Genomic DNA, 27508 nt, shown 5'->3' with positions numbered 1-27508 from the left:
CACACACACACACACACACACACACACACACACACACACACACACACACACACACACACACACGGTCCCCTCCTCCAGCTGGTGACTCATGGTGACAGCAGCAGCAGAAACATCCAGATGAGAATCCAGGATTCACTCTGCAGCTCCCATCGTCATCCTTCACATGCAGGCCTGTGTACCGTCTACACACACCAGCGTGAACATCACACACACTCTCTCTCTTCTGCTGCACGGTGTACATTTCATGGGTGTGTCTCATCTCTCGTGTGTGCTTCTTGTGCGTTACAGTTTCACCATTCAGTGTCTTTATCTCCTGTTCGTGGAGCCTCCTGTTCGCTGCCACACCTGTGTGTGTGAGGGGAACTTCAGTAAACACCAGACACACACACGCACACACACACATCCTGCTTCAGTGTGAGAAACTCTGACTGAACCACCAGTTTCTTATAAAATGCTGAGTCTTATTTATTCCCACAGTGGAACGGAGTATGTACAGAGTACTGACGGAGTCAGTGAGTTTACAGACTGCCGGGGTGGAGGGTGGAGGCGGAGCCACCCGACCAGCCTGCAGGAGTCTCTTCATCTGGTTGGTCCCCCTCCCAGAGGAGGCGGCGGCGGCGGACTGAGCGATAAGGAGCTCCATCAGCGCCGTCGGCTCTCAGTTCAGCTGCCTGACGATGCTGTTGATGTCCGCCCCCCTGAAGCCGGGCTTCCCCAGGTCCTTCAGCAGCCCGGCCTTGTCCCTGGCGGCGTGGCGCGCCACCGACAGCCTGAACGGCAACAGGAAGTTGTTGGCGGCGCGGAAACTCTTCCCGACCGAGTAGACCTCGTGGATCAGGTCCTCCAGGCAGATGATGCCGTGTTTCCCTGCAGAGGGAGACGAGGCGGAGGTGACGGAGCAGAACCCACAGAACCCGGGGAGGAAACTCAGTTCCTGTCTGAACAGTTGTTTGGGAAACGAGTTCAGAGAAGTCTTCCTCGTTAGAAACATGAATAAAGGTCCTGTCGTTCAGAGACCAGTTGATCGCGCTGAGCTGATCTCTTCACAGCGACACTGGAAGCTCACACACTCGCTTCACTGGGAGATGAAATCAGGAAGATTCTGTCTGCTGAAGCAGAAATCTACCAGGACGGGCGTGAGCACAGCCACTGTGTGGGAGAGTGTGTGATCGGGTGCAGTCTGTGAGTGTGGAGGGAATCGAACCAGGGTTCAGGAACACAGACAGAGTGTAGAATCTCAGAAAAGGAGCAGCATGTGATCCATTTCATCACATGAAGACATAAGAGCAGGCTCCCACAGCAGAGATGAGGTCCAGAATCTAACCGTCCACTGAGGAGCGTCCAGTCTGAAGATTCTGCCTCAAACACAGTCCCTTCCCCCCCGCCTGCGCTGCACACACACCCAGCTGTCAGAACCAGGAAGTGACGTACCCATGTGCTGCTCGATGAAGGCGTTGTCCGTGAGAGGAACTCTCCTGCGGCCCACCCGGGTCTGCCCCCTCTTCAGGACCAGCTCTCGAACCGACTTCAGGTTGGGGAATCTGACGGAGATGAGACAGTCAGAGGGAGCGGCGGGCGGAGCGGCGGCCGGGCGGCAGGTCCACTCACCCCCAGGCCACGTACGGCTCCACCACCTTCAACATGGCCACCGAGGTCTTGCAGACTTTGACGAAGGAGCCGCTGAAGATCTTCCTCAGCCTCAACATCTGGATCACCTTCCTGACCTGGAGGCTGACGCCCTTAATCCTGACAGACACACACTCCTGGTCAGAACGCTGCAGCGGAAGATGTTGGTGTGTGTGTGTGTCTGTGTGTTCACTCACTCTCTGATGCGGACGGCGAAGGCCAGCTTGTTCTTGGCGGGGGGCAGCGGGGCTGCTGGGCGGCGCTCCACTCTGCTGATGCGGCTGTCATCACGGTGCTTCCTGTGGCCGTCCTTCAGAAAATCCTCCAGACGTTTGAATTTTAACGCTTTGCCTTTAGATACCTAGGAGGACACACACACACACACACACACACACACACACACACACACACACACACACACACTTTCATCATCTGGTTCAACCAGGCTATAAGTCATCTTTATTGAGACTGTTCATGATAATCTGAGGACCAGTGTTAATGGGTTTTCCAGCTGACAGTCACAACAGTGATCCAGCCTCACACACTCTCCACTGTGTTGCTTCAATACAACAACAAACAGCGCCCACTAGCGGCCCGACCTGCTAACTACAGATTTTTCAGTGTAAACAGACAGAATTTTCAAAACATAGCAGAGGAAATATACAGAAACGACGCGTTTTCTCTTGAAACATTCAGACGTAAAAAGGTCTGACACTGGATTGACTTCAATCCCATTTGGAGCTCCTCCACCACAGATCTGCCCTGACACACACACACACACACACACACACACACACACAACCTCCACCGCAGGTTTCGTGTTTACCTTCCTCTTCTCGAGCAGGGCGAGCTTGGCCTGGGTGGCTTTGATGGCCTGGTACGCTTTCCTCTTCTTCAGGAGATACTCCGGGACCAGCTTGATCACCTTCTTCGATCTGACACACAGTAACACGCGACAGCGTTTTAAAGATCACCCCGTCTTTCACTCATACTCTCTGTCACTCACTCACACACACACTTATACATATATACAGTGCTGAAAAAGTAGGATTCTACAGCTGTTCGATGCCTACACTCTCCATCTGGCTCCATGTGAAAGTAACGTCTGCTCTTTCAACCATCTACTGGATTAATATTTGTACGAAACGGATCAGAAAGGCTTCGTGTTCGCTAACAGCATCTTAATAACCGAACAGCACTGAAAAGAAGAGCGGATGGGGTTAGATGATAATAAAAGTAAATACGTACTCGGATTCTGCCATTGTGGGAGTCTGCAGAACTTCCGTCGCTGGTCGATGACGTCAGAGGGGTCGCCTCTACGCCTCTACGTAGGCCGCGTCGCTGAGGGTGGAGAGGCGTGCCTGAAGCGCCGCCATCTTACCGAGGTGGAGGAGCCGCAGCAGTAAGAGGCTTTCTCTCATCTTAAAGTGGAATTTTTCACTGAATTGTCGCAGATTTCCAAACGGCTTGATTTGTTTCAAAACGTCACGCGTGTGGCTCTGGCACAGGATGCTTGGATGTTTTAAAAAACAAAATACAACACAATACAACTGGAAATCTATAACTAGAACTGGCTTTTCTGTCGCTCTCATGGATGTTCTGATTAAACCAGATACTGTAGAATGAATTTTCACCGGCAAAGTGTTTATAAGGAATATCATGGAGAGAGCTGCTTGTTAAATAGTGAAATAAACCCAGAGTGAACAGATTGAATCCCTCTACTCTGCCTCCAGGGTCTTCACAGAAAATACAGCTCACTTTACATTATTAACATGTTACAGCTGCTTACTGCTGAAATAACTAACCTGAGACCCTATTTTGACTGAAATGCATTAAATACAAGAATTGTTTCGTCCTGCTGACTTTTGTGACAAACCATGAAAATTATTGTTCCCAAAGCTGACATGAAATCATCACATCAAACTTATTCTGATACATTTTGAGCTTTCAGGTATTTTATTTTCCCTGTTTTAGTTTTTTTTTTCTTTGTTTGTTTTTCAGGTTAAAATTGTAAAAATTGCAGCTTTTATTTTTTTTCCCATAGGTGACTGACTTCAGTGGATGCTAAACCTGACCAAAAGAAGATGCTGGGAAGAAGACTGGAGGAAGATTTGACTGAATTTTGATGAGAGACACTACTCGACGCCATGGCCAGAACAAAATATCATCAATAAAGCAGTATTTTATAGTTGTAGTAGTTTATAGTAGTTTGTAGATATGCAGATGGTTTTAATGAGACAGATGTTGCGTCCGAGGTTTTCCTGGTTATGGTATTTATCATGTTGAAACTCAGCATAAATCAAAATATAATAGCTAATATGGAAATAGAAATATTGTGATGATTAAAAGAAAATGATAGCAATAATCATAATGTGATTACCAAATTATTGTAAAATGTGCAGCCACAGTCATGATGTCAGGTCACTATTAGTTTTACTTTGGGGCTTAGTTTACTACAACGTGACAACAAAGGCTGTATGTGTGTTGTTATGCAGTAATATTTGTGTCGGACTATTTGTGACCATTATATATTGAAAATACAACTCTGTCAAAGACAACATGTTTTTGTACTTAAAAATTCCTCTCTGTTGTAAAGTTCAACAAATACTAAAGGACAAAGTATTGTAAAACAGCAAAATATTCTGCCTGCAATTCATATTTTTCTTGTTGTAAGTGTTAAGGGACCAGAAGTTATTTTATTCTTGAAATAATTTGTAAATTAATCGGTTGATATATCGCATATCGGATTTTTTTTCTGTCAAATATCGGAATCGGCATCGGCCTCAAAAAAGCCATATCGGTCAGACCCTAATTTACAGATATTTTCTGATGCATTTCCCAAGGAACTGATTTATTGCACTATAAGATAATTTAGAATCGTTTCATTTTCTGGTTGTTTTTATTTACAATTATTTATTTACTTTTATGGTTGTGTCTCTTATGATGAAGTGGGGGCAATTCTGCTGGTGATTCCCAACGTTATGGGAGTGATGTGTTGGTCTCCACCACTGGACAGAGTTGGAAACAGCGTTCGGGGAATTCACTTCTGTCAGGAGCTGGTGTCACACTTCAGTTTCCATAATTATGACATTCTGAGGCATTTTGTAAAGAAGCAGGACCCTCGCAGGCAGGATGGCGATGACAGCATGAAGTCTGTTTTCAAATTGATGTTTGCTGCGTACAGCGGAGACGTGTCGGCTCTGAGAAGTTTAGCTGTTCTTAGCTGTTGCCAAAGCTGTCCGTCCCTGGGAGAGGGATCCCTCCATACTGTGGTTCTCCCCAAGATTTCTTCTTTTCCGAATGGGTTTTTGGAGTTTTTTCTTGCCGGATGTGAGGGTCTAAGGCGGTGGTTGCTTCGTTTTGTCTCGTTACTGTGAATTTGACATATTAACATTATGCTTATTCACTGTTTTTATTTTTACCAACCAATGTAACATCTTGAAGCCTCTGAGGCAGCTGTTGTTGTGATACTGGGCTGTACAAAAATAAATTGATTGATTGATTGATTGATGATATAGTTAGATTTGTTTTGAAGCAACTAAAACATTCTTAAGTTTACAGTGTCTGTTGCCACTTTATTTACACAGGCAGCCCTGTCAACTGAATCAAGTTATTGCATTTTTGTTCTGCTCTGGTCATGTAAAATAAAACATGATTAATATAACTGCATTAGGTTTAATTCTTAATGTAAACATTCATGTTGTTACTCATGCACCACATAAAGCTGCAGTTTCTACTTTTTGCAGCATTGAATGTTTTCCATATCCAAGTAAAATTGGTACTGTTAGATATCCTTAACTGGAAAAAAACATCTATCAAAGGTGAATCGAATCGAATCAGGGTCCGTGTACCTTACGGCCATCCGTTTTCCGGATTGATATGGGTAAACGAAAAACGGAAACCCATCCGATTTCCGATTTCCGATTGGATGAAGGTAAACAAAAAAGGGAAAATGTGTTTATCAAACGAAAGTCGGAAAATAAAATACGGCCATTATTTAATTCAACCATTTCTCAAGTTTGCGCTGCTGGGAAACCGGAAGTCCAGCTTTCTCTTCTTCTTCTGCTGCTGCTGCTGCTGCATCTTCTTTGCTTTTGGTCCTCCACTCTCGACACCGAACTATAAAAAAAACGCGCATTTTCTTTAGAAAAATGTCTTTAGACGATTATGCCCACTTAAAGGTGCTGTAGGCAGGATTCCGCATCTCCGCCATCTTGCTTAGGTTTACCTAAGCAAGATGGCGATTTGACCCATCTAAGATGGCAATTTGAAACCCAGCACAGCCAATCCTGTCCTGTTTTCTCTGACATTACGCCCTTAAGCAAGTTAAGCCCCTCCCACAAGAACGTGCGACAAACGCCACTTGACCAATCAGGGTTAGAGCCTCATGGGCTCTTCTGATTGGTCAAAGATACCTGGAGCTGTCGAGATTCCTTTTCAGCTCAGAACAGAGACAGATGGAAATGCTGCACCTTCACGTTAGTGCAGTTATACTACACTCCTAAAGGATTATCAATGGATACTGTAACATTTAATCCAAAGAAAACACAGAAAAATTAGCATTGACTAGCAAAATCCTTCCTACAGCACCTTTAATAGTGGACATGAATGCCAGCAGCATGACTGCAGGTGAAGTCTCTGCACACCTGTGCAGTCAGTTTGGCCCGGTCGGCGGGTTTTCAGACAGAAATGTCCGAAGGTGGACCTCCGAGCGCCGCCTCTCCCACCTTTTGTGTTGGATGACCAACTCCAGGCCGAAGTCGCCTCAGCGTCTCCCGAGGTAAGTAGCGACAAACCTCATTAATTTATGTGTGTATGATTAAAATAGCTGCTTTTCAGTGATTTTACCGCAGTTTTACAGCGACACCTACTGGCAGCAGCAGCACACTGCAGATTCTGCTGACTCATCTCATTCATCACGTTGAAAGAAACAATTTCAGGAGAGAAAAATACACATCAAAACAAAAATAATCTCAAATGTGAGACTGCAAATGCTCTCAGTATCAGTAGGGCTATTTGCAGTTACACTTTGGTATTTACACTTTCTAATTAACTAAATATACCATTTTGTATATTGGTTACTGGTTCATAATGCAATCCAAAAATGTATTATTGTCGTTCTTAACAACCTGATGTTTTTCTATTTGCTGTTGTGTGTCATTTTCATCAACTTACTGAATTGTGTGTTTATGGAATTGATAGGTTGGGCCAACATATAGGAGGAAATTCCTGTCTTCTAAAGGCAGACATGCCAGTGAGAGGAGAGTGGAGCAGCTTTAGAAGCGGTTCACCCTTGGCACCACCAGGCTCACCAACATGTAAGCCTACTTTCCAGAGAATCACAATTGAACAGTAGTTTATTCCGTCAGATTTGCTTCTTTTTTGTTCCCACATGTAAGTCGAAGGGCTCCAGACGGCCATCTGTGGAATGTCATTGAAAAAATTGATGAGCTGAAAAATGCTGCTGAGAATCTCCATGGCATCTCAGATAACATCAATCAGCTATCTGAGATGGCCATGAAGAAAATGTGGGAAGCTGATGTCCAGCCAACAGTGGAAGCTTTCACCTGCTTGGTTTGTAAAGGTATGTAGAAGATAAGTAACACAGGGACTTGTGAAGGCCAAGACACAACCTTCAGCTAATTTACACTTTGTATAATTTTCAATGAACTCTTTAAATGTGATGTTTCTGTGATGTGATGTTTGTGTTTGTTTGTATTTAGAGCCGTCATGGATGAGCCCAGGTCTTGAGGCAGGTCAACTCGTCTGTCTTCTCCTGGACTTCTCTCTGCAGGCGCTCACACTCGGCCTCTTCATGAACCTGGAGGAATTGGATCATGTCTTTCTGTTCAATACAGGACTCCTGCTCATCTCTGGACTCTTCTTTCTGCTCAGTGTTCTCCTGATCACTCACCTCTCTCTCCACAGCGCTGCATTTCATGTCTGTCTCTGTCTCTGTTAGAGTTTCCACCTGGTGACAGTCATCAGTCTGAGCCGTGGCACTGCTCGCTTTTTGGGTGTCGTCTTTTGGAGCGTGCCGCTGGTCGTCTTCGTCCTCTGGGGCGTCTGTAGCGGCTTGCTGGGTTGAGTTTGTCGGCTCATGTCTTTCTGTTCAATACAGGATTCCTGCTTAGAGAATATAGAACCCCCCTTCTGTCACTTTGAGTGACGTCACAAATTTAATCCTCAAAAATAATACCAGAAAAATCAAAGTCCCGCCTTTTCCGGTATGTCCCGCCTTTTTCCGGTATGTCTCGCCTTTTCCGGTATGTCCCGCCCTTCCGGTATGCGATCGTATCAGTGAAAAGAGTTGGGAAAATTCAAAGGTATTTCCGTTGACGTAAGTTGGCGTGATGAAGGCCGGATGTGGGATGATGAGAGGCGATTTCCTGAGATATAATCGAGAGGACCTAATTATTGTGGGTGGGGGTGATGGCGTCCTGATGTCGGAGGGGGAAATGGGTGTGATGAAGACCGGATGTGAGATCATGAGAGGGGTGTTTCCTTTGATATAATCAAGATGACCTGGTTATTGTGGGTGGTCTGATGGCGTCGTGATGTCGGAGGGGGGAAATGAGCGTGTATCGTACTGTACATGATATAAAACGTTTCACAGAAGTGTGATCGTGGCTGTGAAGTCGTTACTCGGCGAGGAAAAAACAGAGAAACGTGTTGATGAAAAAGACTTGGCACCTTGATGGTGATCGTTGGTTGAAGCAGCCGTCTGTTTGACACTTTACTTTACTGAGCCATCAGGAACGGACTGTGAAGGCCTCAGGCAGATGTCTTTGACCCTGGCAACAGATGATGCCTGAAATGTGATTGGTTAAATGGTTTAATATGAAAAAAAACATGTCTGTGTGTCCGATTGATGTGACAAAGGAAAACACCCTCCAACTGTTTCGCAAGCTGTGCGGCACGCCGACACCATGAGGCAAGAGACAAAAAATAAAGGGGGAATTTAAGGTGGGCCATGCTGTCAGAATATCCAAGTTGGGAGCGACCTTTGATAAAAAAAATATAAGTTTCACGGACAAAGTATTGACGATCAAAGTATTGATCAACTGAAATGCTGTTTTCTACGGTAAATGGAGTGTTTTTGTGAATTAAAATTGCTACACCTCTTTAGTTAGATGAAAAAGATGAAAAATGAACTTGCCCAACCCATTCTCTTTTGAGCTTTCTGTGTTCCTCATCAGTCAGGTGGGTTTCTTGTAAAAGTGCTATATCAACCTTTTCCTTTTTCAACCAAGTTAATTTTTTTTTTTTTCCGTTTGACCGTATTATTTACTCCTTTAACGTTTAAAGATATATACTTAGTTGCACCATCACTATATTAATTTTATGAATCTACTGACTGTGCAATACATTGACTGTTACTGTTTGTAGGAAGTGACCTGTATCCATAGATATGCATGTATATATATATATATATATATATATATATATATATATATATATATATATATATATATATATATATGACAAAAATACAGGAAAAAACCTTCAAAAGACAAGACACAATACTCAGATTTGCTCAAACTAAGACAAAAAACAAGACAAATGTCAGTGAACTCAGTTTTACATGGGTAAATCTATTGTCACACAAAAAGGTCATTTTGGGGATCTACTACACTGACAGCACTTACTGGGTTTTTGGCAGTTCAACATCAATACAGCTGAAATGTATTTTCTTGATCTAAAAGGCTACATTGTTGGATGCTAATATAGTTTTATCAACTTGACAGACTGTTAAAACTACAATGTTCCATGTTCCTGTGTGTGTAAATTTAAAAAAAAAAAAAGTGTTGATTTTGACATATCCAGTGAAACAGATTGTTATTTTTGGTGGCATTTTGGAAAATGAAATTTCTGCAATGCAAAGGAAGTCGGCTTGTTAATGAATGTTTTGGCACTCGGGTGCGGTGCATTGGTGAAATCAATCATGGATGAGGAAGTGCAACAGCTGATCGAGAAGATCGATGAGATATTAGAATACAAGAAGAAGAAAAATATATGGGATGAAGGACAAATGAGTGGCCCATTGTTGATTTTTGATGACAAAGTTATGGAAAAGTCTCTTACTTTAGCAGATGTGATACAAGATGCTCCAAATCCCTTAGGAAATCCGGTGGGATTTATTAAATGGTGGACTACAGTTCTACTGTACGGAGCAATGTCAGGCAAAGATGAAAGATACACATTGTCAACATTAATGACCAATATACCCAGAGATGTCTTCATTGAAAAAATGTCCAACTTGAGAAGTCGATAATGACAGACCGTTAACTGACGAGACTTCACTACGTAGAGGATAAATACCCATGACTACAGGAGAGATTTAAGAAAAAAACATCTGGAAGAACTTAAAACATTTCTCAGTAATAATGCTACAGTGAGCCAGGATGTAACACAAGTACTTAAACTCACAACTAAGCTCTCAGCATTGATTTCAGGGTGGAATGAAAACTTTAACATCTTCATCTCTACATGTGCATACAGTACTTCTGTTACTAAAAGTCATCATTGAGCTCATCATAGGCAAGCATGAGATAAAAAAAGAAAAGACTGTTTCTGTGTGGATGGCTTCACTTCCAGGGGAGGGGCTCATTATATTCAACGACCTCTGTGGCGAAACAAGATGGTGGGTAAGGTGACATTGCATTTCCAGGTTACAGATGTTGGTGTTCTATAAATGGAAAAAGTGGTTGATACTTTGTAATTGTTCTGTCAAAACTGGCAGTGAGCTGGCTCTGCCTCCCATCCCCCATCAGGAAGGAGAAGGACCAGGTGAATCCAACCACCTGATTGGCCCTGGCCAGCTGGGTGCAGAGGAGACGAGTCTTAAAGCCTCCTGCATGGAGCAGGAGACAGCTTATAGCAGGAAAATGGAAAGCTTTCCTCAAAAAGCTACAATCGAACACTCTTCACCAGCCTGGGTCCAGAGGTTTTTTTTGGCAAATGCATTTATACATGCTGGCGTGTTTGAGAGAACAATGGAATACTCTTCACCAGCCTGGGAGAAGATTTCCTACCAACTGTTTGGGAAATGCAACAACAACCTGCACCTTTGGCTTTATATGATTTCCAAGGAGAACTGCCGGGGTTTGTGGGACATGGTGAGGAGGGAGCGTGACGCAAGTCAACCAACCACAGACGAGGATCCGTCGCCAGCCCACCTCACGTAAGTTATTAAAGTTTAAAGAGTCCTAACCAGTTAATTAGTGTTCGTCCACTTTAGAAAAATCATATACAATACAGTGAAACTTTTTTTTCTAAATTTCATGCTGTTGTATCAAGTATTAGATCAGGCCAAGTTTTGTGGCTCTACAGTAAACAACAGATGAGTTACAGCTATTATTGTCCTTATACAGTAATCCACTCTATTAAAGGTGCCTTAAGGAGTTTGCACGTTTTATGCGAAACAGCACCCCCTGCAGGCCTTGGGCGTAACGCAGCTTAGTGAAAAACTTGTCCCTGTGGCTCACGTGCACGGAAGAGGGGGACTCCGTCTTCGCTCGTTTAGAAGCGCTCCAGTAAGATTTAAGTTTCTTTTACCTGGTGGAGTCTGTGTGGAGCTGTGGCAGTGCTAGAAGCCGGTCTGTTCTTACTTTCTGGAAGCTCCTGCTCAGTTGTTGCTCACTAAACATCTGGCGGAGTAATGGCGGACAAAACGAAACTTAACAAGCCGGAGCGAGCATTAAGTCATTCCGTTCAAATTCTCCCCAAAAAAACTCTGGTGCCGGACCGGCACTGTGACTTTCAAGAGACAATTTAGCGCTGTTAGAGGTACTTGTAATGAATATGTCAGGGCACATTGTACACATCATTAAAATGTGTAACATATTTATGGTGGAAAATAAGTATTTTTAAGGTTGTAAAACTCCTTAATGCACCTTAAGTAAATCAAATCAAAACGTTTTTGCTTAAGTTACAGCGTTCGTGTAAAGTAAAGGAGATCACCTTTCATGTTTTGTTCTCATTTTGTTGGTAGGTCTCATAACTTTGATGGCATTGGCTGTGTTACGTTTCCCCAAACCAAAACCTAAGTAAATTAGTTTCCCTTTTATGACACCCAACCTAACAAAGAAAACCACAACAACAACAAAAAGACATTTCCACAAAGGGGCTTCCAAAAGGAGGTACCCCCCACTAAATCTACAAAAATGATAGAAGGAAAGATGTGGTGGGACAACTGAAGAAACCGAACGGTGCTTCTGAAACAAATCATATCTCTTCAGTCAAACTTAAACACTCAGACAGAGAGCACTGGTGGTGTAGCCTCTGTCATCCCAGAAACCAAACTGATACAGAACTGTGTTTTGCTAAAATGTTGAAGTTGTGACTCGACTGTTCACAATAGAGGGAATCAGAGCATTAGCGTCCTGTCAAGCAGCTGTGGCATTGAGAATATTGCAAATGAGACCAGTGGATAAAAACCACTCTCAGACAGAGTAGTGAAGAAGGATGAATTAGAAGAGAGTCCACAAAGTATTGTTTTCTCTCTCCCGAGGGACTGGTGTTATTATTAAAAGATGTGCACGGAAATATTGAACCATTTATCTGTGCAGTTACAAATGATCATTTGGACAGCGACTAAAATGCTTGACATTTGTTCCCAATTTCTTCACAGACAACCAGACGATGAAGATAACAACCAAAATTTTATCGTTTGGTCACATGATGAGGACACTTCAAATAGTTTTTCATTAAAATCCTGCAAAATACAACTAAAGCGGAAGTTCAGTTGGATGACACGAATGTGTTGTTACAACCTCCGTCAGTTTTAGCGTCTGTACCATCTAAACTGTGGACACAGCACGCAAATCATGTAGGCCTGCTGGATATGGAACCTTATCAAGCAACAATTAACTATGCAAAATGTCCTGTTTATGTTTCCAGCACTCTAAAAAGTAACTCAGAAGCTTCTAACACCCCTTGATTTAATACATGGATCCATGTAAAAAACTGTAATTAGTTGATTTTGATAAATGTTCTAAGGTCCAAACTTATTTTTTTCAAAGTTATGAAAAAATTAAAATGTTCTTATTTACATCAACTTAATTTTGCTTGCAGTTTGAACTCAAAATTCATTGTTGATGGGTTTAAAACAAAATTCAAGTTATAACTTAACAAACTTGGCTTGATAATTTAATTTTGTCAACGGCGACTTCACAATTTTAAGTTCCCTCTCGCCATACAGCACGCCTGGACAAGTTGGACAGTGGGTTAGCAGGATGAAAAACCTCGATACAAGCAACATTTCATGGTGAGTAAAATTTATTTCTAATAGTTCTAGTGGGGTCAGGACACCACTTCACCATGGTTAGTGTTGGTCACAGCATAAAGGAAACAGGCTCTTTGAAGAGTTTAACAATGATGATGGTAGTGCCGCAATGCATCATGGGAGTTTGGGATAAAATATTCAAGATTTAAACGTTGATTTCATGATTTATTTCGATGTTCTGATATTAATAGTGTGATTGGTAGTTGTGTTTGCCTGTGTTCTTGTTGTTCAGTTAATCTAAATATTTTAGTTACTTTTTTTTGTCAAACCTGGAATGAGAAGTATTGAGCATTTAATCTGCTCCTGCTACGACTCTACAACTTATAGAGTTCAACCTAACAGTTCCCATTTTCCTCTGGGCTTATTAAAAGCCTGCGACTGCCTGTGCAGAATCAGTCCACATCGGTGAAGACAGTGTCGTATTCCCAAATAATCACAATATTAAGGTTAACAAAAACTGCCCATTTTAACTACTTAAAGTGGGCAAACAATTTATTTGAGCTATCAACTTAAAAATCTTGCATTTATTAAGGAAGCAGTACTTAAAATGATCTTTGACTGATGACAAAAAATGAATTCACCCAGAGTAATAGTTTGTTGCTTCAGTGTCATTTCTAATGAGGTTGCCGCAACTTAAAAAAGACTAATGCAAACTGTTGCGTTGATTTATTTATTTATTCATTTTTTAGTTTAGACATTTCTTTTTGAATGAAATGGGGATTAGACCAGTGGTTCAATCATTGCTGTAACAAGGAGTAATTGTGCCATGTGTGTCTCTGAACAACACACCAATAAATCCCACTTTGAAACCAGGAACGAAGAAAGACAGCTTTACACAGGATCTGAGAAAAAAAATGACAGCATCATTCCTTTCACTCCAGTTGTACCAGATGGTATCAATACCAGTCAGGGCGAAATGGTGCACAGTTGTGGATTTGTGTTCTGCTTATTAAAGTATTCCTGTACACAGGAATACACAGGATTTGTTTAATGATGGGTTTTTTGGACAGTCCAACTGTCTATGAGACAACAACTGTCTGTGAGACAACGGCTTTCAAAGCTGACATTACCTGGTGAGACGGCTTTGTTTGGCGTACATCAACAGCATCATTATCGTCTCTTATACGGAGCATTGAACTTGACTTTGCAAACATTGTTAACCAGTTATTCTGTTTTTATTGGTGTGTGTGTGTGTGTGTGTGTGTGTGTGTGTGTGTGTGTGTGTGTGTGTGTGTGTGTGTGTGTGTGTGTGTGTGTGTGTGTGTGTGTGTGTGGACGGACTCTGTCTTCGAATGATTTTACTATTAATTTCTACATGTTTGTATTTTCGAAATTTTTTCAAACCTTCCCTCCTTTTGAGGTTTTTTCTGTATATCTTAGAATTTGGGTGGATGTGAAGATTTCACAGTGACCATGTTAATTGGAAAATATCAGAAAATTTCATGATGCTTATCACATAGGAAACTACAGAGTTAAAAGTTTTGAGGGCAGCAACTTAGAATTTCAAGTTAGGAGCAAATTTGTTTATCTTCAAGTCATAAAAAGTAACACTTTGGATTATTTGCTTCATGTTAAGATGAAACCTGAAACCAGTTGCAACAGGAGAGAATCGCCACTGTCCTCAGTCAGGGTGAGTTCTGCAGTTCTGAGATACAGACTGATATTTATACCCTGTCCTGTTAATGTCCTTGTTGATGTCAAAACATGTCTTAGAGGCTGCCCTCAGTCAGGAAAGGGACACATATTGAACATTTGAAGTGACAAAGGAACAGAAAACCCCAACAACCCAACCCACTTCAACCCCTGTGGCTGCTGATGCATCTTAGAAGAATAACATACAAACCATAGAGACCTTTTGGAGATTACGCCCGGTTAGGGGGAGAAACATCTGTTTAGCATATAACAGGACAGATAGGAAAGACACCCCCATTTGGGTTGACTTGGTGCAAGGAGTCCGGGGGGGGGGGGGGGGTCTGCTAAGGAAATCTATTTAAAGTTGATAACCATCACATGCATCAAATACGTAAAATTTCCATTACACAGGGTCAAAGACATCTGCCTGAGGCCTTCACAGTCCGTTCCTGATGGCTCAGTAAAGTAAAGTGTCAGACAGACAGTTGCTTCAACCAACGATCACCATCAAGGTGCCAAGTCTTTTTCATCAACACGTTTCTCTGTTTTTTCCTCGCCGAGTAACGACTTCACAGCCACGATCACACTTCTGTGAAACGTTTTATATCATGTACAGTACGATACACGCCCATTTCCCCCCTCCGACATCACGACGCCATCAGACCGCCCACAATAACCAGGTCATCTTGATTATATCAAAGGAAACACCCCTCTCATGATCTCACAACGGAAATACCTTTGAATTTTCCCAACTCTTTTCACTGATACGATCGCATACTGGAAGGGCTGGACATACGGAAAAAGGCGGGACATACCGGAAAAGGGGCGGGACTTTGATTTTTCTGGTATTTTTTTTGAGGATTAAATTTATGTGACGTCACTCAAAGTGACAGAAGGGGGGTTCTATATTCTCTAAGCAGGAATCCTGTATTGAACAGAAAGACATGAGCCGACAAACTCAACCCAGCAAGCCGCTACAGACGCCCCAGAGGACAAAGACGACACCCAAAAAGCCAGCAGTGCCACGGCTCAGACTGATGACTGTCACCAGGTGGAAACTCTAACAGAGACAGAGACAGACATGAAATGCAGCGCTGTGGAGAGAGAGGTGAGTGATCAGGAGAACACTGAGCAGAAAGAAGAGTCCAGAGATGAGCAGGAGCCCTGCATGGAACTAAATTACATGATCCAAGAAGAAATCCATGCTGCTGAGGACAGAGATGTGAAACCAGATAATGTCGTCTCCATAGCAGACTCAGAGAAGGCCCAACCGAAGAAAAAACGGAGGGGGAAGCGAGGAAAGAAAGCCTAGACAGACAGGCAGAAAGGGGGGAAGAAGAAGTCAGAAAATGTAGAAACGGAAAGAAAACAAACTATACACTGAATGAAAGAAAAAAAAATAACTTCACTGGAGGGGCGACCACACGACCCACTCATCAGCTCATCTACAATTCAAGTGCATCAATAAAATACCAAATAAATAAAAAAAATCAAGTGTGTGTGTGTGCGTGTGTGTGTGTGCAAAAGAACAAGACAAACTCGACGTGAACATGAACTTTTCTTTCTGACCGGTAAACGTCTCTGACTCTGGTTAAAGTCGGTCACCTCAGTAACTCGTCTGTTTTCCAGGAACAGCCTGGTCGATGCTTTCAGCCTCTCCTGGTGTTTCTGAGAAATGTTTACATTCATTCCAAGGTAGCGAAGCTCCTCTCAGCGTCTGCTGTGGTCCTGGCTGTGGAGAGGACAACAGGACAGAACAATGCAGTGGAAGAAGGTGGAACGCTGAGGTTCCATCCTGAACATGGTCAGACCGGGCAGATGGAAGCAGGGTTTGCAGACAGGGACGCTCTCTGGGAAACGACAACACGATGGAAGAGGCTGAAGTAGAGCTGGGATTTCTGGCTCTTTGAAGGGAGCCGTTTGTTTAAAAGATTTGTTCAAAAGAGTGGCTCCTTGACGAAATGCCACGGGACCTCTATTAGAAACATCAACCTCATGTAGAGTCGGTCCCTTATTTTCTGACCTCTGACACTGTTACTGTCATCTGGAGCTTTAATTTGTTTGATGACCCGGATACATTACATTGTGGTTTACCTTGAACATCGTCCCCAGAGAAAAGAACTTCAAAATGCTGCTAAAGCATGCATGTAATAAAATGTTTAAATGACAGCGTGGCTGCCACCAGAGATGTTGCCAAATAGAATTTGATTGTACCCCCTTGCAATGCTTTGCAGTGTAAGAAATAGATGCAGTACACACATATCACACCATAATAGAACAGAATATATTAGAATAGAAAATAACAAAATGCAACACAATGTAACGGAGTACAATGGAACATATTACAGTAGAACAGAATAAAGCAGAACAGATTATAATAGATTACAGCAAAAAAGAATAGAACTGAGTAGACAAGGACAGAACAGAGTAGAATAGACCAGAGCAGATTAGAACAGCTTTGATTGGAATGAAATAAAGTAAAATGGAATTGAAAAGAACTCAATTGAATCGAATAGAACAGTTTGGAGAAGAGCAGATTTGGTGGCAGAAGGCTGTGATCGGCAGCTCTGCAGTCCGCTGCTCCCCCCTGGCCGCAGCAGTCAGACAGCACTAGTCGCACACAGAGCGGATGATGAACTTCCGGTCCTGATTCCGGTCCTCCTCCAGATTTCCTGGTCCCTCAGCTGGTTCGCGGAGCTCCTGCCGCGGCCCTCCAGCTCCTCCCGGTCCTCCGTCCGCCCCGTCAGCCCGCTTCGAGCTCCCGCCCGGCCGCCCGCTGCCGCCGCCATGTCCGCCTCGGCCGGATGCTCCCCCGCGGGCCACAGCCCAGGCCTCGGCCCCGGGATGTCCATGTTCCGCTGGCTGGAGGTTCTGGAGAAAGAGTTCGACAAAGCCTTCGTGGACGTGGACCTGCTGCTGGGGGAGATCGACCCGGACCAGGTGGACATCACGTACGAGGGCCGCCAGAAGATGACCAGCCTGAGCTCCTGCTTCGCCCAGCTGTGCCACAAAACCCAGACCGTGTTCCAGCTCAACCACAAGCTGGAGGTGAGTGTCTGCAGACGGGGTCAGAGGTCAGGCCCGGCTGGAGACAGGGCCTGACAGTACCTGGAGACTGGGTCAGAGGTCAGCCAAGCCTGTAAAAACCTGCACCTCTGTTTATGAAATGACTGAAACTCTGCAGTCCGGTCAGTAATGTAAACCACACCCTCTACAAACTGGAGTCATGGCTGTGTGTGTAGAGTGGGTAGAACATGCAGTCTGCACAAGTTCTTTAAGGGGGGCGAAAGGCTTTTCTCAACATCGGTGTGGAGAGAAACTCTGTCAGGGGCTCTGGTTCTGCTTATTGTTCTCCAGAAAGTGTCACTCGGCGCATTTTGTTCAGGAAACTACTGTGAACTGAGTGAACTGAACTGAATGTGTTGAACGTTCTCAGTGACTGCTGTAGAGCCTGTCCCCTCCCCTCCCCGGTCTCAGACTGTCCCTGTCCTCGTCCCCGTGCAGGCCCAGCTGGTGGACCTGCGGTCGGAGCTGACGGAGGCCAAAGCGGAGCGGAAGGCGGTGGAGAAGGAGGTCCACGACCTGCTGCTGCAGCTCCACACCCTGCAGCTGCAGCTGCACGCCCAGCAGGGCCAGGCCGAGGACTCGGACACCATCAAAGACCGGCTGGTGAGGAGCGAGCGGAGCAGGGTCATCTGGGTCACTGCCAGACAGGGAGACGCTCAGAAATGATCATATGTAATAAAATATAAATGATATTTGCTCAAAATAAATGAAGTGTAGCGTTCAGCAGCGGACACGTCTTGTTGCGGAGCCTGGCTCCGCTCTGCTGTCTGGGCGTGTGCAGCCGGTCTGGACGGAGGGTAAATATTGAACGGTTCCTCTTCATCTGTCCCCACTGAGCCGTGAACACCCGCTGGAACATCTGTCCTGTTCCCAGGACTGGCTGTGTTCTGCTCTGACCTGCTCAGGAACACACAGTGGTGTAGTGGTTAGACAGGTGAGCTCAGGGGTTCCCAGGTTTGAATCCCGCTGTGTGCTGGGTTGATGGTTCAGTACCTCATCTCATCCTGTCCATGTGCTGACAGCTGAACTTTTCTCCAGCTCTCTGCTTGTTGCTACGTTGGACTACTTCCTGTTTTTGAAATATTAAACTGTACTTGATTTTTTTTTTTTTTTTTTGCTTTTTCGGCTGCTCTGTTCTTCCTGTTCCTCCACTATACTAATGTTTTGTTTTAACGTGTTTTTTTCTCATGTGTCTCTAATGCCGGCCTTCTTTCTGTTCTTCCTCTGCTCCTTCCCTCCTAAAGCCAGCACCAACACTGGAGGACGTGGTGAGTATCCCTGTGGCTGTGTGTTCTGTACAGGACGGCGGTGGCGGCTGCCTGCTTCACCCACAGGGGACGGACGGATTCTTAAAGGTCCCACAGTTAGAAAACAAAGTTCACTTTCGAGTGGTTTTCTGACAGCAGTTTATGTCCTGGAGGGACTTTAGACCGGCTGGAGTTCAGGACCAGGGCAGGATTTGGGGAAATACAGTTTGAATCACACCTTGTAGGACCTCTGACTCCTCTGTCCAGTTGTTGAAAAGCTGTGTAAAGTGGGACCTTTAAGAAACTCAGATCCTCAGTCGCCCCTGAAACAGTGAAAGTAGAAACCAGTTGTCATCTGAAGTGTTTCAGATTGTCCCGTTTGCACAAAGACTGAATAAAACGACCGGATTTATGAAGGAAATCCTCCCATTCAGTCAGTGGATCAATCCCATAATGCTTTGTGACATGATCACTTGACAAGAGTTTTGGAGCTTCTTGTTTCTTGACTCAGTTCAGAAGGATGAAGGGGCGGTTCTGAATGGACCCGCTCAGATCAGATCAGGATCTAAAGACAGACCTGCTCCCAGGAAGGCTTGGACTCCTGAGATCTGATTCCAGGTGCAGGTTCTTCCTCTGTGGTGGTTCTGAGAAGGGACTTGGTCTTTCTGCCTCTGTTTGAAACGCCTGAGGCTTCTGTCAGCTAACGGCCTGCCTGGTGTTCTCTGAGAGCCTGGAAGAGACGGAGATACACCTTCACACTGCTGTTTCCCTGAGCGAGGAGCTGGGCACCATCAGACTCAGGGTCCTGGACTCTGAGGGTCCTGGACTCTGAGGGTCCTGGACTCTGAGGGTCCTGGTCTCTGCGGTTCCTGGACTCTGAGGGTCCACAGTGCTTGTGTCGGGTTGTTCACCTCCTCCGTCTGTTCCAGGAACAGGAGCTGAAGGCCAGTAAGAAGGAGAAGCTGGAGGAGGCCCGGCTGGAGACGGAGGTTCGGCTCTACAAGAAGGAGAACGAGGCCCTCCGCAGGCACATGGCGGTACTGCAGGCCGAGGTGTACGGAGCCAGACTGGCGGCTAAATACCTGGACAAGGAGCTGGCCGGCAGGTGGGGGTGTGGCCACGTGTGAAGTGGGTCTGCGGTGTGTGTTTAGAGCCTGAACGGCGGCGGTTGTGTTTGGCGCTCAGGGTGCAGCAGATCCAGCTGCTGGGTCGAGACATGAAGGGGCCGGCGCACGACAAGCTGTGGAACCAGCTGGAGGCGGAGATCCACCTCCACCGCCACAAAACCGTCATCCGGGCCTGCAGAGGGCGCAGCGACCCCAAGAAGCCCCTCCCCTCCCCCGTGGGACACGTGAGTGTGAAGCCGCCGCGGGGGAGCCCGGCACGCCGCCGCCTGCCGCTAAACGTTCCCTCCTGTCCCGTCAGGACCCAGACCTGCTGAAGAAGACCCAGGGAGTGGGTCCCATCAGGAAGGTGGTGCTGATGAAGGAGGACCACGAGGGCCTGGGGATCTCCATCACTGTGAGAACACCCCACTGCTAACAGCTTGTGACGGTGCTGTGAGCGTGTGTGACGACAGAGAGCTGCCTCGTTTATGCCTGTCTGTAAATCATGCCAGTGAAAACTAAATCCGAGAATCCACGCGCATATCGGCCGATGCCGATACAAGTAAAAAACAAAAATATCGGCCCGATATATCGGCCGGCCGATGTATCGGTCTATCATTAGGTGTGACGGTGTTGCGACAGTGTGACGTGTTGTGACAGCCAAGGTTATTATCGTTAACGAAAAAATGAAAAGTAAAATTGAAAAAACATTTTCGTTAACTAAACTAAATAAAAACTAAAAAGCAAACATAAAACGATAACTAACTAAAACTGTATTGTGAATTTAAAACACTAAAACGAACTGAAATTATAGACAGAACGCCCTTCATTTTCGTTTTTCTGAATGTGTTTGTTCCGAAGCCTTTCGGGTTTAAAGATGAGTTTAACTCATTTCCCCGTCCAGTTTTACAACAGTCGGCAGTCACGTACGGCACCGTGCGCGCCGCCTGACGTAAACAGTTTAAATGCTGCACGGTGATCAGTCTGCAGGGGGCTGCAGCTGCTCGCTACACAGGCGAAGGCTGGGAGAAAGCGACACAGTCCGGTGTGCGGTGCATTCCAATATGACAGCGAGAACGACAGAAGCAAATGATTAATAGTTGAGACGGGCGACAAAATATGCAGAGCCCTTCTCTAGGGGAAAAATCCAACAAACCTGAAAGTCCACCTGAGAAGCGTCCATAAAAAGGCAAACAGTGAGTTCCTCGAAAGGACTCGGAGCAACGTAGAAGAACAAGGAAATACCACTACCTCGCTAGTTAGCACGAGGACCAACAGAACCGAGTTCTGTGGGTCATTGGGTGGTTGACTGTCCATCAGTAATTAAAAAAAAAATAATAATATATATATATATATATTTTTTTTTTTTTTCTTTTAATGGTATTATTTGTTCAGTTTTTATGAGACAATACCTACCCTGACCTTTTTTTAAATCCTGCATGTGAAAAATATGAAAAAAACCAAAACTAATAAAAACTAAACTAAAACTAAATGTTTTCTCAAAACTAAAACTAATGAAAAATAGAAAACCCATGTTAAAAACTAAATGACACAAACTAAATTAGGGGAAAAAAGTCAAAAAGTAACTAAAACTACACTAAAATGAGAAATCCGAAACTATTATAACCTTGGTGACAGCGTGTGATGGTGTTGTGCCTTATGTTATGATGTTGCGCTGTGTGTGATGGTGTGTGACGGTATTGTGGCAGTGTGTGATGGTGTTGCGATGTTGTGTGACAGTGTTGTGCTGTGTGTGACGGTGTCTGACGGTGTGTGACAGTGTGTGACGGTGTTGTGAGGGTGTTGTGCTGTGTGTGACGGTATTGTGGTGGTGTGTGACGGTGTTGTCCTCTGCAGGGGGGGAAGGAGCACGGCGTTCCCATCCTGATCTCAGAGATTCATCCCGGCCAGCCTGCAGACAGATGTGGAGGGCTGCATGTCGGAGACGCCATCTTAGCCGTGAACAGCATCAACCTGAGGGACGCCAAACACAAGGAAGCCGTCACCATCCTCTCCCAACAGGTAGCGCACACACACACGCACGCGGACACGCACGCGGACAGAGCTGACTGCGTGTGTTGCAGCGGGGGCAGATCGAGTTCGAGGTGGTGTACGTGGCTCCGGAGGTGGACAGCGACGACGAGAACGTGGAGTACGAGGACGACAGCGGCCACCGCTACCGGCTGTACCTGGACGAGCTGGAGGACGGCGGCGGCGCCCCGCCGGGGGGCAGCTCCGCCTCTCTTCAGGGTGAGGCTTCAGGCTGCAGCTCCTGCAGCCAGGTGTGTGTGTGTGTGTGTGTGTGTGTGTGTGTGTGTTCACTAACGTCCGCTGCTGTTCCCTGCAGCTCTGGAGAAGATGACTCTGAACAACCGGCCGGAGAACGGAGACGCCGAGGTGTCCAGCCAGGCCCCGTCAGAGGACCCCCCCTCCAGGCCCCCCGACACCGACGGCTCCTCCTAGAAGCCCCCCGAGAGAGAGACGGCCCGGGCGGAACAACGGCGACAATCCTGGGACAGAGAGCCGGAGCCGGGACCGTCCGGCTCACCTCTTTCCTCTGGGTCTTCTGGGACGGGGTCTGCTTCAGGGTCCTGGTCCCCCGTGGAGCCAGGAGGGCCGGTTCTGGACCGCTTTGACCACACTGTAGGTTAGGACACGCCCACTTCCTGGTTCACCTGCCGCTGCTTCGTCACAAACACGCCTCTTCTAGCTTTAAAGTTCAGGCCTGGCTTTGGGGCGTCGGGGTGACGGTATCCATCCGGTCTCAGCAGGACCAGGAAACCCCCCCGGTCTAGGCTCACTTCTCTAACAGGGACAGCAGGACTCAGGACAGGTCTCACCTTCAGCCCACCTACCAAACACTGAGGAGGCGCGCCCCCCGTCCCCGCCGTCCCCCGGCTCCGTCCTGCTGTCCGTCTCACAGCCTTCTAACACGATGTTCACTTTAGCCTGAATGATGATTCCTCCCACCGTTACTTCCTCCTCCTCCTCCTCCTCATCCTCGTTCTTCGGCCCAAAGACAGCATGTTGTTGACTCTACTGGCTGACGGGAGCCTGCTGGGCTCACCACAGCACCTTCCTGTGTGGCCGGGTGTGTGTGTGTGAGTGTGTGTGGCCGTTTGTCTTTACACCTGGTATAGAGCGAGCTTTGCCGACTGGGAGTTTTTCCTCTGGTGTGTTACTGAAGCCGTGTTGCTGTTCTCCATGTCGTGCCGTTGCGATCCGTTCGTTTCCTAACAGCTGATTGAGTCCGGATGGCGTCCGGACGTGACGGAGTGAAGCTCAGCTTCATCTCCTCTCTGCTCACTGTCATCGCTGCTTCTCTCTTGTGTTGTTGGCCAAATATAAAGCGACGGGAGTGGAAACCCGTCGCTTTGTCATCTTCGTGCCACATTTTCACATCTCCTTCTCATCTCTTCTCTTTTGTTTTGGTTTGTTTTTTTTTGTTTTTTTGTTGGTGGGGGTTCAAATATTCAGTATAATGTATTCAAGTCAAATATCAACTGTTTTTAAATAAAGTTCGGTTCCATGTCGGTTTATTTGTAATTCATCTGAAGTGACTGCGTTTTCTTTCGCTGAAATAATCCGACACCAGTGTGAGAAGAGTTTTTAGAAAAATAAGTTTATTTTCCATTTAAATCAACAGGATTAAACCTCCAGAGGAACAGAAAGCAGCGGGGAGAGTCTCTGACCGCGAAAGAAAAGAAACAATCCATTGTTCAACATGTGGCCCGTGGGCCAAATATGACCACATTACAGAACATGACACTTTATCTGAAATGAAGAAAAAAACTTTTGCAGGCTGCATTTCTAAAGTGCCACAGTTGTGATTCAGATATATTTGATTACATTTTCAGCTCTTGGGACCATTTTCAGAGATTTTTTTTTTTTTTGGTGTATTTTTTCCTCTCAACCCTCTTGGTTTTTTCGTGGTTAGAGCAGTTTTAGATATATTGGCTTTTTCAAATTCTTTTAAAAAAACTTTCCCTTTTTTCTCCTTAACAAAAACAAAAATCACTTGACCTTTTTCCCTTATTTAATTTTTTGAGTAGTTTTCCCTATTTTATTGTTGTTTTTATACTTTAAATCATTCCATTTAATAATGAGCAATAAAATAAGCAGAGAACGTGTACTTCCAGAGGATTCTCGCCGACTGCTCTGCTCTCAGTGAATCATGTAACGATGCAGTAGCTGCAGTTCCTGATCTGTCCACTGGGGGAGTTTACTTTGACTCAGGTTATCAGAAGCTTAACACCGCTGTAATAAAACATTCTCAGGAATATAAAGCAGACTTGTTTGGTTAGAGCACTTAAATATTACAAATCAGTTAAATAGATGAACTTAATTCTCTGGTTCTCAAAAAAAAAATAAAAAAACTGACCAATATGAGTGTTTCACACGCACCGAGAGACGACATGCTTTTTACAGTTAGTCCAGTTTGAGTCGCTCACATTAAGTCATTAACAGGAGCCCGGCGTTCTGCTCCGAGGTGAGACTAACGCGAGATGACTGGATGGAGCGAGGCGCCTCAGCGGCGGCCGTCGCTCAGGGACACGGCGCTGATCCACATGCTGAGCGTGGCGTCCGAGATGGTCTTCCTCAGCTCGTCGATGTCTCTCCTCAGCTGGCCCACCTCCAGGAGCCGCCGCCCCTCCCCCTCCCCCTCCTCCTCCTCCTCCTCCTCCTCCTCCTCCTCCTCCGGGGACACGCTGGAGGCTGGAGAACACACAGCGTCATGAAGGTGTGTGTGTGTCAACCCGGCCCAGGCTGAAGGCTGAAGGCTACAGGCCAGTCTCACTTCTATTCCTGTCAAACACTGGAGCTCTCAGGATTTAACCAAGTCTCTGAACTCCTGCGGAACAACAACCTGCTGGACCCTTTTCAGTCAGGCTTCAGATGTGACCACTCCACCGAGACTGCTCTCCTTTCAGTCACAGAATCTCTGCAGCTGGCGAGAGCTGCTGGTCAGTCCTCTGTCCTCCTGCTGCTGGTCAGTCCTCTGTCCTCCTGCTGCTGGTCAGTCCTCTGTCCTCCTGCTGCTGGTCAGTCCTCGGTCCTCCTGCTGCTGGTCAGTCCTCTGTCCTCCTGCTGCTGGTCAGTCCTCGGTCCTCCTGCTGCTGGACTTGTCTGCTGCCTTTGACACTGTGAACCATCAGATCCTCCTCTCCTCACTCTCTGACCTCGGCCTCTCAGGTTCCGTCCTGTTGTGGTTCAAGTCCTACCTCACAGGCAGATCCTTCAGAGTGTCATGGCGAGGGGAGGAGTCCAGGTCACATGGCCTATCAACAGGGGTCCCTCAGGGGTCGGTGCTTGGCCCCTTACTCTTCTCTCTGTACACCACCTCACTTGGTGCAGTGATTCGCTCCCATGGCTTCTCCTACCACTGTTATGCTGACGACACTCAGCTCTTCCTCTCTTTTCCACCTGACAACATGACAGTCTCAGCTGGAGATCAGCATGTCTGGCTGATATCTCCACTTGGATGAAGGAACACCACCTTCAGCTACATCTGTCTCAGACTGAACTCATGGTCTGTCCAGCTTGTCCATCTGTCCAGCCTCAGATCAGTGTCCAACTTTAATCGAGTCTACTTGTGCCCACAAACTCAACCAGAAACCTGGGTGTCATGATTGATGACCAGCTGACCTTTAAGGTTCAAGTGGCCTCAGTTTCTCGGTCTTGTCGTTATGCCCTCTACAACATCAGGAAGATCAGACCCTTCCTGACCCAACAGGCCACACAGCTTCTGGTTCAGGCTCTCGTGATGTCACACATTGACTACTGCAACTCTCTCCTGGCGGGTCTCCCTGCAGGTCCAGTCAAACCTGTACAGATGACCCAGAATGCAGCAGGTCTGGTCTTCAACCAGCCCAGCAGAGCTCATGTCACTCCTCTGTTCATCTCCCTTCACTGACTTCCAGTTGCAGCCAGAAGTAAATTCAAAACTCTCCTCCTGGCTTGAAAAACATTTACAAGAACGGCTCCGGCCGACCTGGACTCCCTGATCCAGGTCTACTCTCCTTCACATCCACTTCGCTCTGCATGTGAGAGACGCCTGGTGCTTCCAGCCCAGCACGGCTCTAAACCTCCAGCCAGACTCTTCTCCTCTGTGTGTGTGTGTGTGTGTGTGTGTGTGTGTGCTGGTCGTACCCTTCATGCCCAGCAGCAGGGCCAGGCTGGGCTCCTTGCCCTGCGCTCTCTGGATCAGGATGCTGCACAGAGCCTGCAGGTCCAGCAGGCACAGAGACATCTCCTTCAGCAGCTGCCCCGCCTCCAGGGGGGCGGAGCCTCCGCCCGCCGGCTGCTGCTGCTGCTGCTGCTGGACACAGGGTTTCAATCCATCAGTCAGGGCGTAACCTCCCACCGTCCCTGCTGTCCTCCAGCGCCACACACACACACCTGCACACACACTCTGTCCGCCACACCGTCCTCCTTCAGGTGACGGAGACTCCGCCTCCCCTGCGTCCGGGAGCTCCTGGCCTGGAAATCACAGCGAGAGACGGAGGATGCTCAGAGGAGGAGCGCTCCGGCAGGCGTGCAGTGGAGCGCTCCTCCAGACTCACCGTCAGGGTGGAGCTCAGCCTGTCGATCTGCTCCTTCTGCTGCAGGAACAGCTGACAGGAGGGAACACAGCGAGTCAGCGGCCTTCTGAGCGTGTGTGTGTGTGTGTGTGTGTGTGTGTGTGTGTGTGTGTGTGTCCTCACCCTGCTGTTGTGATCCCGCTGCTGACGAAGCTCTCTGTTTTCAGCCTCCAGTCTCTTCAGGTCCTGCATGGGAACCCGGACCCCGTCATCCAGACACTGCTGCACCTTCTGCTGCAGGCTGAGAGAGAGAGGGAGGTAGAGAGAGGCAGAGAATGAGCGCTGACACGGCCCCTCCCCCTGCCTCTCCTCCTCACCTGTGCACCGAGGCCTCCAGCTCCTCCTCCCGCTGCGCCTGCAGCTGGATCTGGACGTCCTTGTCCTGAATCTGGGCCCGTCCGTCCTGCAGGCTGCTCTCCAGGCGGCTGACCGCCGCCTCCAGGTCCTCGGCCCGGCGCTGGGCCTGCTCCTCCCGCTGGGCGCCGCCGTGCACCTCGTGCAGCGTGGGCAGCTCGGACAGGTAGCGCTCCAGGATCTCGATGCGCTGCTGCCGCTCCTGGTTGAGGCCGCCCTCCCTCTGCCGCTTCTTCTTCAGGCTGCTGATGTAGCGGTCCCTGGTCCTGATCTGAGTCACACGGGAGGCGGGTCGGTCCAGACCCGGTCCGGAGCGCCCCCCCCCCCAGGTCTCACCTTGTCCTCCAGCTTGTGGACGTCCTCGCTGTGTTTCTGGGTGATGTGCTTGAAGAAGTCGTTGACGTGGAGCACCTCCCACTCCGCCACCGCCAGCTTCCTGCTCAGCTCCTCCTCCCGGGGCGGCCGGGCGGCCGTCTGCTGGCTCACGGCGGACTCCTGACACACACACACACACACACACACACACACACACACACAGCGAGGTCATGGCGGAGGCGGACGAGGAGGAGGAGGAGGAGGAGGAGGAGGAGGGGGAGGAGCCTCACCTCC

At 46.9% G+C, this 27508-nt stretch overlaps 3 protein-coding genes across 6 annotated transcripts in view; 1 reads left to right on the top strand and 2 right to left on the bottom strand.

Annotated features, from left to right (window-relative positions):
- Window positions 1-458: 458 nt before the first annotated feature.
- On the bottom strand, window positions 459-2924 carry rpl7l1 (ribosomal protein L7-like 1). Its single transcript, XM_030110100.1, has 6 exons — window positions 2875-2924; window positions 2453-2561; window positions 1824-1987; window positions 1609-1746; window positions 1432-1541; window positions 459-867 (listed from the first exon to the last, which is right to left on the bottom strand). The coding sequence occupies exons 1-6, from the start codon at window positions 2886-2888 to the stop codon at window positions 659-661; spliced, it is 744 nt and encodes a 247-aa protein (XP_029965960.1). The 5' UTR covers window positions 2889-2924; the 3' UTR covers window positions 459-658.
- A 14251-nt stretch (window positions 2925-17175) lies between these two features.
- Window positions 17176-23512, top strand: gopc (golgi-associated PDZ and coiled-coil motif containing). Of its 2 annotated transcripts, XM_030110584.1 has the most exons (9): window positions 17176-17593; window positions 18050-18214; window positions 18856-18879; window positions 19788-19963; window positions 20044-20209; window positions 20284-20379; window positions 21822-21986; window positions 22049-22214; window positions 22312-23512. In XM_030110584.1, exons 1-9 carry the CDS (start codon window positions 17333-17335, stop codon window positions 22425-22427), a joined length of 1335 nt encoding a protein of 444 aa, XP_029966444.1. In that variant the 5' UTR covers window positions 17176-17332; the 3' UTR covers window positions 22428-23512. The 2 variants fall into 2 exon arrangements, with proteins under 2 accessions (XP_029966444.1, XP_029966445.1); XM_030110585.1 differs by lacking the exon at window positions 18856-18879.
- Window positions 23513-23769: 257 nt separating this feature from the next.
- The window catches only part of cep85l (centrosomal protein 85L), a 5372-nt gene continuing 1633 nt past the window's right edge, over window positions 23770-27508 (bottom strand). The window contains exons 5-12 of one of the 3 annotated variants that reach the window (XM_030109600.1): window positions 27505-27508; window positions 27236-27394; window positions 26863-27170; window positions 26669-26786; window positions 26528-26578; window positions 26364-26444; window positions 26115-26283; window positions 23770-24680 (exon numbers count right to left, since the gene is read on the bottom strand). The exon at window positions 27505-27508 is cut by the window's right edge and continues 108 nt beyond it. In XM_030109600.1, the coding sequence (XP_029965460.1) occupies window positions 24493-24680; window positions 26115-26283; window positions 26364-26444; window positions 26528-26578; window positions 26669-26786; window positions 26863-27170; window positions 27236-27394; window positions 27505-27508 (1078 nt within the window). In that variant the 3' untranslated portion in view covers window positions 23770-24492. The remainder of the gene's footprint in view (window positions 24681-26114; window positions 26284-26363; window positions 26445-26527; window positions 26579-26668; window positions 26787-26862; window positions 27171-27235; window positions 27395-27504) is intronic. The other 2 variants (XM_030109602.1, XM_030109603.1) reach the window with 2 other exon arrangements.

This window comes from Salarias fasciatus, chromosome 15 (genome assembly GCF_902148845.1).
Source record: "Salarias fasciatus chromosome 15, fSalaFa1.1, whole genome shotgun sequence".
NCBI classification, from domain to species: Eukaryota; Metazoa; Chordata; class Actinopteri; order Blenniiformes; family Blenniidae; genus Salarias; species Salarias fasciatus.
This window is presented reverse-complemented; position numbering and strand designations above follow the sequence as displayed.